The sequence below is a fragment of the Callospermophilus lateralis genome, chromosome 6 (assembly GCF_048772815.1).
Source record: "Callospermophilus lateralis isolate mCalLat2 chromosome 6, mCalLat2.hap1, whole genome shotgun sequence".
NCBI lineage: Eukaryota > Metazoa > Chordata > Mammalia > Rodentia > Sciuridae > Callospermophilus > Callospermophilus lateralis.
The window spans coordinates 132,675,937-132,688,803 of record NC_135310.1 but is presented as its reverse complement, the minus strand read 5'-3'; the positions used below and the strand labels follow the sequence as shown (position 1 = coordinate 132,688,803).

Genomic DNA, 12,867 nt, shown 5'->3' with positions numbered 1-12,867 from the left:
ATCCCTGTCCTTCTGTGTCCAGAAGAAGACATACAACTAAAACTCTGTCCTCTGTGGATAATGATAAAAGGTAGGAAAAGATTTCTTCTTACATAAATTTAGAATCCATTTAAGTTCTAGATATTTGATGTATATTGCTTATACAATTGAGATTTAATTAGGAAGATATGTTTTATAATTGTGGATAAACTATTTCATTGCCTGTTTCCTACTTAAAACATACATACACAGAGAGAAAACTTCTTTTTACAAAAGACCTCATAGCCATTAGGCAGTCCCTATTCACATCATGATTTCCATGTGTGTGATAGTAGGTGCAAATGTGACTCCATTTTGTTTTATGACTTCATCCTGTAAAACAACCATGCCAAGTAGAAGAGTCATGACTGGGGCAAGATGTTCTTTTCCTTTTGCTATAGAAATCTTTAAGAACACAAAACTACCTAATGGGGTAACTGGGGTAACGGGGCTCTGTTTCTGTAACTGGGGTGACTGGGCTAACTGTGATTGGTTAGGCTTCCCTCCGCTTGACTGCACTGTCCCACTTCTGTAACCTGGCTTGCTTGCATTGGCTAGACCCCCTGAACATCCCTTTTGCAGTTTTCAGACTTATAAGGAGTGCCCTTGCAATTGTTCAGGGCTGATCAGGGGAACAGCTTTATGTTCGGGTCAGCCGCCACTGGTGTGCTTCAATAAAGGCTTGATTCAATTATACGTGAGTGGTCTGGAAGTCAGTTTATGAAACCCTGGGACGAATCTTTAACTATAACAATGTACTGCCAAAATCAATTTTTGAAGCCTTTGATGGATGTTATAGGACAGAGTTGAAGTTTAAATAGAAGCAACTGCCAAATGTGTGGTGTGACCACTATTTCCAGAGAAATATTATATAACTTCATTTGAAACTACTGAAAAGACAGAGGTTTTTTCTATAGGAGTATTCCCTCTTGCACTAGTTATTGTGTTAACAGTAAAAACTAAGCACCATAATTTATGAACAAAGAAGTTGTAATTCCTTTTATGCCAAAATATTACAAATTTGGAAGAAGTTCTTTTTAACAAAAACTGGAATAACTATCTTTTAATAGCACATTGGTTATTATGATGTTGGAATTTAACAGAACTACCAAATCCATGGTTGTTCTCAAATCAAGAAGCTTAAACTTGGGCTGAGAATATAGCTCAGTTGGTAAAATGCTTGCTTTGCATGCACAAGACCCTGGATTCAATCCCCAGCACCACCAAAAAAAAGAGAGAGAGAGAGAGAGAGAGAGAGAGAGAGAGAGAGAGAGAGAGAGAAGAGGCTTAAAATGTAAGTTTTGTTTTGTCTTCCATTAAGTATGAACAAATAAGTTTAGATATAAAATGTTTTGTAACGTGTAGACAATTTACATACCCAATACATATTCTTTCTAAAATTGTATAACACAAAGTTTGACTTTAAGAAGGTTAGTTTATATTTTGTTTATTAACTTGAATGAAGCTTCATGTGAGTGTACCAGAAGCATTTGCAGATTGTAACATTTTGCTTTCCTGGTTTAATAGTATGTGGTTATGTATTTTTATTTTTTCTTCTGAATTTACCATGTGCTTTATTGTTTACTTAAGAATGCTTTTCATATCTTCAATTTTTATCATTTCCCATGTCATTAAAAAGTTTGACAAGAAAAATATCCTACTCTTCTCTCAGGTTCCTAATAACATTTTGTGCATTTTTCATATCCCTTAATAAAATTAGTGATGATGTACTTGTATGCCTTTTTATTTCAAGTCTGTCTTTCCTACCAGACAGTATACACTGTTTATAATGCAGTACCTGGACATTTGTCATATAACTGTTGAAAGAATGGATGTGCAGATGGTGTGAATTTATCATCTTCAAAGTGAAAAATGTGTTTCCTGGTAGATTTGCTTCACTTTTTCATGTTTTTTTCAACTATTTTAAATGATCTGAACAAAGACAGTCAAAATTTGAGCAGTAAATCCCCCAGACCACTCAGGGATTTAGCTGCATCTGTTTGTGTAGAAAATAAGAGAAAAACTGGAAAGATACAGAGGACAAGGAGATTATCTGAATGGCATCAGAATCAAAGCTTTCCCTGCTCCTATATATTGGGTACATAAGCAGATAATAAGGAAGGGGTTCAAACACAGGGAACAGAGGCAGAGCATCAAATGAGAATTCTACTCAGAATCTGATCCAGAGGGGTTTGTAATCAAGTAAATCAAGTATTTTTTCCTTGAAATCAAATGCTCTCCCTGTGGAATAGGGAGATCTGTAACATAAACCATATATGAACTGAGAAAATGTGGGGAAATATAGTCCTGGTCCCCTATAGTTTTGTGAAAATTAAGAAACAAGATTAACTTTGGTAGAAGAATGTCCAGATGTTTACTCAGCTTGAGTCAGGAGAAAACAGCAATTATAGCCATTAACATCACAATTAAAAAAAAAATGTTTTCCACTGTCCTGAAATCTTTTGTGGAATCATACTGCTTATAGGTAATGTCTGCCAATTAGAACCATAAGATGTTAAAAAGAAACTACATTATGTCATACATAAAAGCGGTTGTTGTTAAATCTAGTGTTCATCTCTTCATATCTTACTCATTTCTGAGCAGCATTTAGCTATGTTCCCTGTTCTGCTTTTAAATAATTTGTTCAAATTCATCTCTGTTTTCAAAAATTTAACTATTGGGTAATACATATTTGTGATAAAGAACAAAAGTAAAATCTTGAAAAAGACATTTAATGTAGAAAGTTTAAAAGTTTTGTAGTCTCATTCCTAGAGATACCAGATGTTAACAATTGTTATAGATCACTCAGGAAATTTTGTTTTGTTTATATTGATCAGAGCCTTCCAGAAGATGCAAAAGATACATTGCCAATTACCATCTTCTTTCTCAATATATAAAAAATTTAGAAATACAAATTAGATTTGAAAATGCTGAGCTATATTGAAAACCCCTAATTTAACTCAAAAAAATATACAGTGGTTGTATGATTCATATATACATAGACATACATAATACTCCTTTGAAGATAACATGAACACTCTTAGTTTAAAACCTTTATGGGATTTAGGCTAAAGTTAAATGGCCCTCATTGATAGTAAATATCTAAACTTTCACAGTCTAAAATATCTTTAAAAAAAACTATGTATATTATTCTGCAACTTGATTTTTTTTAAAATAGAAAATTATTTGCAAATTATTGTATAGAAATCAGTATTATTTTATTAAATATTACCTCCTAATTTTTTTAATCATTCATTATTTAACTATTCCATTTTGGTGAATTTGGAATAATTTTTAATGTTCAACTATTAAAAGTAGTTGCTCCATTGTTTGTGTGTTTCACATTAGTGTAGGTATTTATCTAGCATTTGCAACTAGATTAACTATTCAGTTTAGGGAAGGGAAGAAAGGTATGAACTTTATGATTTTTTTTTTCAATGCTGGGGATTGAACTCAGTGCCTCTCACATTACAGGCAAGCACTCTACCACTGAACTATATCCCAAACCCTGAATGTTGTAAATTTTAGTAGGTCTTATGCAATTGTCTGACAACTTGGTTAAACTTGTATGAACAGTATTTCAGACATCTAAAGTAGTATGAATAGACAAATGATATAAGGCTTTAAATATCTTTAGGTATAAGTAAAGTGAAGAAGCTTCAGAAACATTCATTAACATTTGATATTCTCTTGTGAGTAAATGTGTTTTTACCTCCTGGGCTTTTCTTGTTGGATATAATTGCAGGTAATCAAATAGTAGTTTATTGTTTATTGTCTTAGCATAGTAATGAAAGCTACTACAATAATATCAAATGACTTATGTAGTACTTACTATTTACTAGACAATTTTCTAAGCATTTAATTGCTATTAATTCATTTAATTTTCAACACAACTTTATAATTTTTTCTTTAAAAACCGGGGTTATTGATCAAGAAATTTAATTCATTGAAAACATTCTTTACCCTTGATTCTGATAGTTAGATTTTGTTTGAAATCTAGCCTGCTTCATTTATACTTTTAACAATAGTTATTATTTGCTTATTCAGGCTCTGATGTAATATTATAACCAAGACATATATATTTCCTGTCCTGCAGAGACACAATGGTCTAAACTTCAATGAAGCTCTTATTTAATTAGTAGCAGAAATCCCCACACCTGGCCAAAGCTTCCCCTGAGGACTGGTTCTGAAGTTACTAGTATTAAATGAGGTTGTCCTTGAATCTCTGAAAAGCAAGTGTGAGGGGTAGTGAATGACTCAATGTTTAATAAAAACTGCAACATATGTGCCCACTCAAAGCAATAATAAAGATTATTTTATTCATTTCTGTGGATGAAGTTTTTCTTATGGGTGGGAGTGGATCCACACCCATGAGAAAGAGAAAGGGAAAGAGGGAGAGGGGGATGGGGGAAGAAAGAGAGAGAGAGAGACCGACCTTTAAGTTCAGTGAAGAAACAGGGGATAAGTCTAGGAGTATATCTTTGTGGTAGAGATTGTACTTAGCATGCCCAAGGTCCTGGACTCAATGCCCAACATCAAACCAAAACCAAACAGACAAAAAAAATGGAACAAAAGAAAACACAGGTGAGAGAGAAAAGCCCTTCCCAACAAAGCTAAGAACAGAACTAAGGCATTTCATAGGGAGAGTAAAAAGCACTAATACTTTGATAGAAAAATTTCCTCTCCAAAATTCTGCACTAAATTCAAAAATCACTCAGACTCTCAAGAATGGAAGAGGTTCTGCAGGGGTCTTTACATCACTGAGAGCATCATCACCGGAAGTTAAGGGCTAGTCAGTTCGATCTCCCAAATGGAAGTTGGAATAAGTGGTGAGGCTTGGAAAAGAGCCACGACCAAGACTTCCCCATCCCTCCCTTCACAGTAAGTAGCAGTCAGTCCAAGCCTATCTTGCCTTAGGTACAAGACTGTCTTTTCCCACTGTCCTGACCAATGCCCGAGGAGCCCCACCAATGTGCTTATAGTTCTTCACCACTTCTTTTCAAAACTGGGAGTTGCTTGTGGCTGATTTATCAAACGGATCAATGCCAAATCTGAGGAAAGTAACAAGAGAAAGGGAGAGAGATGCACCTCTTGGCTATCCAGTTTATTATAGAAGCAAATAAATGAAACCACACAGTAAGTTTCTTTTTCAGAAAACAGGAATCTAAGAGAAGTTCTGGTCAGGGGCAGGGGAATCGCCCTGAATGCAGTAGTGAGCAGCTAGGTAAGGGTCACGCAGGGCAGTGGACTACTGTCGCTTAACCAGAATTGACCTGCATCTAACAATGTGTCAGGCACCAGTAAACACTATCTGGTATTTGCCAATAACTTCCCACTTTAAAATTTTGCAGTAGTTCTGAAATGTACTTTTTGACATGTGACTCAGTCAATGGTTATAAAGATTAAGCTAGGGAAAGGGCTATTAAATGTATTAATACATTGGGAAGCCCTGCATGGAGGGGAAAATGACAAACAATGAGTCCAAGTTGAGCAATTTTCTCTAATCCTCCTGTTCTCTTGGTTCCTCAGAAGTTCTTATTCTGACTGAGAACCTAATTTGGTAGTTGAATTATTTGATTCAAAATTTCGTTACCTCACAAACTTTCTTAGCAGGGATTCCTTATCAAGGAAAGAACTGAAGAATAAATTGAGGACCACAGGAAAGCATTGCCTAACCAATTTAAAGGAACTAACCAATTTAGTTCCTATCTATAGAGTTATATCTATATAACTATCTATAGAGTTATATACACAAATTTATGTGTCCTGAACTTTATGAGTTACTTAAGGCATTTTTACTTAAGGCATTTTTAGGCCAATCTTATCTCTACTGCAACTTTTATCTATTATCTTTTATGTTAATTTTTTACTATTTATTTCTGAAACCTTGATTTTCCCAGGCTGTTTCCCAGGATGTTTCCCAGGCTGGGCTCAAGGCATCTGCCTCAACCTTCCAAGTAGCTGGAACAATAGGCATAGCCACAAAGCCTGTCTCTATGCTAACTTTTAAAGCAATCATTATTGTCTACAGATACCTATTTTGACAAGAATGAATGTGTTTCAGAACTAAAAAGGGAATTCTAGGGCTGGGGATGTGGCTCAAGCGGTAGTGCGCTCACCTGGCATGCATGCGGCCCAGATTCGATCCTCAGCACCACATACAAACAAAGATGTTGTGTCCACCGGAAAACTTAAAATAAATAATTCTCTCTCTCTCTCTCTCTCTCTCTCTCTCTCTCTCTCTCTCTCTCTCTTAAAAAAAGGGGGGGAATTCTATACAATATTCCCTGTTAAGAAGAAAGATTTTTTCCTCAGAATGGAAAAGAAGAATGTCACTATTGTGGTGGTTTATACTTGTGACTTCCTCCTGGCTCATATTCAGAGGGGAAAGTGAATAGCATATTTCTTCGTTTGATTCATTTATTTTGCAATTTTTATTTTTAAATAAATACCACAATCTCATGATTTTAAAAGTATAAAAAGATATACAACAAATATTTGTCATCAATTACCCTTCCCACCTGTTATTATTGTTTTTAAACAGCATATATCCTTTCAGAAACAGAGTACACATATGTTAGAAAATTAAGCTCGCAAAGATATATTGTTGTGTGGGCTCTCTTTCATCCAGTGAGGAGGTCCACAAAACACAAAACAAGGTAGAGGAGAGTATGGCTGTGAAGTCACTAATCAAGACCTCCGGAAACCAAGCAGGAAGCAGGTCTGATTTCATTGCGCAGTTACCATGTATATATACTCAGGCATAGCTAAACAGATTACAGGCAGTCACCAATACAATTTCTTGCCAACTGTCCTTGCCATGACCATTTGAGGAGTGGGCTGTGGAGCAAGCACAGGGACTGCAACATATGACCTCACACCCAGGGCTGTGCCTATGGAGTAAGCAGTCTGCCATTCATGTGCCTAGCATGAGGGGAGTTGCCTTCCACTCAGACACACTTAACCTATACCATGTACGCAGTACTCCATACACTTGTACCCACATTGAGTGAAAAAGGTCATGGTACAATTCATGAATAGGCAGAATTAATATTGTCTAAATAGCCATACTATCAAAAGCAATATACAGATTCAATGCAAAGCCCCCCCCCCTTTAAAATACCAATAACAATCTTTGCAGAACTAGAAAGAACAGTGCTAAAATTCATTTGGAAAAATAAAAGACACAGCAATTCTAAGTCAAAAAAAGCCATGCTGAAGGCATCAGAACACCTGATTTCAAACTACACTACAGAGCTATAATAACAAAAGTTACATGATATCGGCATAAAAACACACAAGCCAATGGTACACAATAGAAGACACAGAGGCAAACCCATTCAGATATTGTTATCTGATCCTTGACAAAGGTGCCAAAAACATACATTGGAGAAAATAGAACCTTTTTAACAAATGGTGCTGGGAAAACTGGTTATCTATATGTAGAAACTTGAGATTAGACCCTTATCTCTCACCCTGCACAAAGATCAACTCAAAATCGATTAAAGACATAGGTCTTTGATGCAACTCCTAGAAGGAAATGTAGGGTCAAACACTCCAACATATAGACACAAACAATGACTTCCCCAAAAGAACCCCTAAAGCTCAGGAAAAAATGCCAAGAGTTAATAAGTGGACTGATATCAAATTTAAAAGCTTCTGCACAGCAAAGGAAACAATTAAGAATGTAAAGAGAGAACCTGCAGAATGGGAGAAAATCTTTGGTAACTACTCTTCTAACAAAGAATTAATATCCAAAATATACAAGAAACTCAAAAAACTTAATGCCAAAGAAGATCAAATAATCCAATTAATAAGTGGGTAAATGGGAACCCAACATGGCGGCCGGCGAAGAGGCAGCACTTTCAATGCCTCCGCAGTAACGGGAGCAGAGAGGCCCAATAATACACCTACATGCGACCTGCAGATGGACTTCTAGCAAAATTCCGCTAAAAGGAAAACTGCTGGGAATTACATCAAATAAATTTATAGGAGTAAACAGTAACCCAGCAGTCAAACAGAACAAGAAGCAATATGAGCAACATAAAAAAACAAGGAAGAAAAGGTGTACAAACAATGCAGGACAGTCTAAATATTCAGGAGGATATAGATTCATCATAAAAATGGTCATATAAAGAACTCAAGGAATACCTTAGACAGATGGAATGGAACCTTAAAGAGGATACGAGACAGCAAATTCAAGCAGCGAAAGAACACATTGAGAATGAACTACAAAAACAGATAAAAGAAGAAGTTAAGCATCTTTATCAGAAGATAGAGATTATTAAAAAGAACCAAACAATAATCCTAGAAATGAAGGAAATCATAAACCAAATTAAAAACTCAAACGAGAGCATCACTAATAGAGTGGAGCAAGTAGAAGCCAGAACATCAGATAATGAAGACAAAATATATCATCTTGAAAAGAGTCTAGCCAACTCTGATAGGCTGGTTAAAAATCACGAGAGAAACATCCAAGAGATATGTGATAACATTAAAAAACCAAATTTAAGAGTCATCGGGATAGAAGAAGGTACAGAGATTCAAACCAAGGGAATGAGTAACCTGCTACATGAAATAATTACAGAAAACTTTCCAGAAATAAAAAAGGAAACAGATATACAAATTGTAGATGCATACAGGACACCGAGCATACAAAATCAAAGTAGACCAACGCCAAGACACATTGTTATGAAGATATCCAATATACAGAACAAAGAGAAAATATTAAAAGCTACAAGAGAAAGGAGGCAGATTACATTCAGGGGTAAACCAATAAGGTTAACAACGGATTTTTCATCGCAGACGCTGAAAGTAAGAAGATCCTGGAACAACGTATTTCAAACACTGAAAGACAATGGATGCCAACCAAGAATTCTGTATCCAGCAAAATTAAGCTTCAGGTATGACAACGAAATAAAAATCTTTCATGATAAACAAAAGCTAAAAGAATTTGCATCCAGAAAACCAGCATTGCAAAGCATCTTGAGCAAAACACTACACAAGGAAGAAATAAAAAACAATAACCAAAGCCAACAGTGGGAAGTACCTCAGTAAAGACAGACGGAGGGGGGAAAGCTAATTATGGAGAAACAAACTAAATTTTAAAAAAAGAGAGACAAATAATCAAACATGGCTGGAAGTACAAACCATACAGCAATAGTAACTCTAAACGTTAATGGTTTAAACTCTACAATAAAGCGACATAGACTGGTAACATGGATTAAAAAAACAAATCCAACAATATGCTGCCTCCAGGAGACACATCTGACTGGAAAAGACATACATAGGCTGAAGGTGAAAGGTTGGGAAAAAATATACCACGCACACGGTCCTCGTAAGCAAGCAGGTGTGGCCATCCTCATATGGAATAAAATCGACTTCAAGACTAAGTTAATCCAAAGGGATAAGGAAGGACATTATATTCTGTTAAAAGAAACCATTCACCAACAAGATATAACAATTATCAATATTTATGCACCAAATAATGGTGCTGCGATGTTCATAAAACAAATTCTCCACAAGTTCAAGAATCAAATAGACCACAACACAATAATTATGGGTGACTTCAACACACCTCTCTCACCATTGGACAGATCCTCCAAACAAAAGTTGAATAAAGAAACTATAGATCTCAATATCACAATCAATAACCTAGACTTAACTGACATATATAGAATATATCAATCATCATCAAGTGGATATACTTTTTTCTCAGCAGCACATGGATCCTTCTCAAAAATAGACCACATATTATGCCATAGGGCAACCCTCAGTAAATATAAAGGGGTGGAGATAATACCATGCAGTTTATCTGATCATAATGGAATGAAACTAAAAATCAATGATATAAGAAGGATGGGAAAATCCTATATCACATGGAAAATGAACAATATTTTACTAAATGATCAAGGGGTTACAGAAGACATAAAGGAGGAAATCAAAAAATTCTTAGAGATAAATGAAAATACAGACACAACTTATCGGAATCTATGGGACACAATGAAAGCAGTTTTAAGAGGGAAATTCATCACCTGGAGGTCATTCCTCAAAAAAAAGAAAAACCAACAAATAAATGAGCTCACACTTCATCTCAAAGCCCTAGAAAAGGAAGAAAAAACAACAGCAAATGCAGCAGAAGGCAAGAAATAATTAAAATCAGAGCAGAAATCAACAAAATTGAAACAAAAGAAACCATTGAAAAAATTAACAAAACTAAAAGTTGATTCTTCGAAAAAATAAATAAGATTGACAGACCCTTAGCCATGCTAACGAAGAGAAGAAGAGAGAGAACTCAAATTACTAACATACGGGATGAAAAAGGCAATATCACAACAGATGCTACAGAAATACAGAAGACAATTAGAAATTATTTTGAAAACCTATACTCCAATAAAATAGAAGATAGTGAAGACATCGATAAATTTCTTAAGACATATGATCTGCCTAGACTGAGTCAGGAGGATACACACAATTTGAACAGACCAATATCAATGGATGAAATTGAAGAAGCAATCAAAAGACTACCAACCAAGAAAAGCCCAGGACCGGATGGGTATACAGTGGAGTTTTACAAAACCTTTAAAGAAGAATTAATACCAATACTTTTCAAGTTATTTCAGGAAATAGAAAAAGAGGGAGCTCTTCCAAATTCATTCTATGAGGCCAACATCACATTTATTCCGAAACCAGACAAAGACACCTCAAAGAAAGAAAACTACAGACCAATATCCCTGATGAACCTTGATGCAAAAATCCTCAATAAAATTCTGGCAAATCGGATACAAAGGCACATCAAAAATATTGTGCACCATGATCAAGTAGGATTCATCCCTGGGATGCAAGGATGGTTCAATATATGAAAATCAATAAATGTTATTCACCACATCAATAGACTTAAAGATAAGAACCATATGATCATCTCGATAGACGCAGAAAAAGCATTCGACAAAGTACAGCATCCCTTTATGTTCAAAACATTAGAAAAACTAGGGATAACAGGAAATTACCTTGACATTGTAAAAGCTATCTATGCTAAGCCTCAGGCTAGCATCATTCTGAATGGAGAAAAATTGAAGGCATTCCCTCTAAAATCTGGAACAAGACAGGGATGCCCTCTATCACCACTTCTATTCAATATAGTTCTCGAAACACTGGCCAGAGCAATTAGACAGACGAAAGAAATTAAAGGCATAAAAATTGGAAAAGAAGAACTTAAACTATCACTATTTGCAGATGACATGATTCTATACCTAGAAGACCCAAAAGGATCTACAAAAAAACTACTAGAACTAATAAATGAATTCAGCAAAGTGGCAGGATATAAAATCAACACGCATAAATCAAAGGCATTCCTGTACATCAGCAACAAAACTTCTGAAACAGAAATGAGGAAAAACACTCCATTCACAATATCCCCCCAAAAAATAAAATACTTGGGAATCAACCTAACAAAAGAGGTGAAAGATTTATACAATGAAAACTACAGAACCCTAAAGAGAGAAGTAGAAGAAGATCTTAGAAGATGGAAAAATATACCATGTTCATGGATAGGCAGAACTAACATCATCAAAATGGCGATATTACCAAAAGTCCTCTATAGGTTTAATGCAATGCCAATTAAAATCCCAAAGGCATTACTTGTAGAAATAGATAAATCAATCATGAAATTCATATGGAAAAATAAAAGACCCAGAATAGCAAAAGCAATTCTAAGCAGGAAGTGTGAATCAGGCGGTATAGCGATATCAGATTTCAAACTATATTACAGAGCAATAGTAACTGGTACCAAAACAGGCGGGTGGAACAATGGTACAGAATAGAGGACACAGAGACCAATCCACAAAGTTACAACTATCTTATATTTGATAAAGGGGCTAAAAGCATGCAATGGAGGAAGGATAGCATCTTCAACAAATGGTGTTGGGAAAACTGGAAATCCATATGCAACAAAATAAAACTGAACCCCCTCCTCTCACCATGCACAAAAGTTAACTCAAAATGAATCAAGGGCCTTGATATCAAATCAGAGACTCTGCGTCTGATAGAAGAAAAAGTTGGCTCCGATCTACATATAGTGGGGTCGGGCTCCAAATTCCTTAATAGGACACCCATAACACAAGAGTTAATAGCAAGAATCAACAAATGGGACTTACTTAAACTAAAAAGTTTTTTCACAGCAAGAGAAACAATAAGAGAGGTAAATAGGGAGCCTACACCATGGGAACAAATATTTACTCCTCACACTTCAGATAGAGCCCTAATATCCAGAATATACAAAGAACTCAAAAAATTAGACAATAAGATAACAAATAAGCCAATCAACAAATGGGCCAAGGACCTGAACAGAAACTTCTCAGAGGAGGACATACAATCAATCAACAAGTACATGAAAAAATGCTCACCATCTCTAGCAGTCAGAGAAATGCAAATCAAAACCACCCTAAGATACCATCTCACTCCAGTAAGATTGGCAGCCATTATGAAGTCAAACAACAACAAGTGCTGGCGAGGATGTGGGGAAAAGGGTACTCTTGTACATTGCTGGTGGGACTGCAAATTGGTTCGGCCAATTTGGAAAGCAGTATGGAGATTCCTGGGAAAGCTGGGAATGGATCCACCATTTGATCCAGCTATTGCCCTTCTCGGACTATTCCCTGAAGACCTTAAAAGAGCATACTACAGGGATACTGCCACATCGATGTTCATAGCAGCACAATTCACAATAGCTAGACTGTAGAACCAACCCAGATGCCCTTCTTTGGATGAATGAATTTAAAAAATGTGGCATTTATACACCATGGAGTATTACGCAGCACTAAAAAATGACAAAATCATGGAATTTGCAGG

General features: G+C 35.7%; 1 protein-coding gene across 1 annotated transcript in view; it reads left to right on the top strand.

Annotated features, from left to right (window-relative positions):
- The first annotated feature begins 60 nt into the window (after window positions 1-60).
- Zscan9 (zinc finger and SCAN domain containing 9) overlaps window positions 61-12,867 on the top strand; it is a 48,179-nt gene continuing 35,372 nt past the window's right edge. Inside the window, 1 exon segment of the mRNA XM_076859597.1 lies at window positions 61-70. Coding sequence (XP_076715712.1) covers window positions 61-70 — 10 coding nt within the window.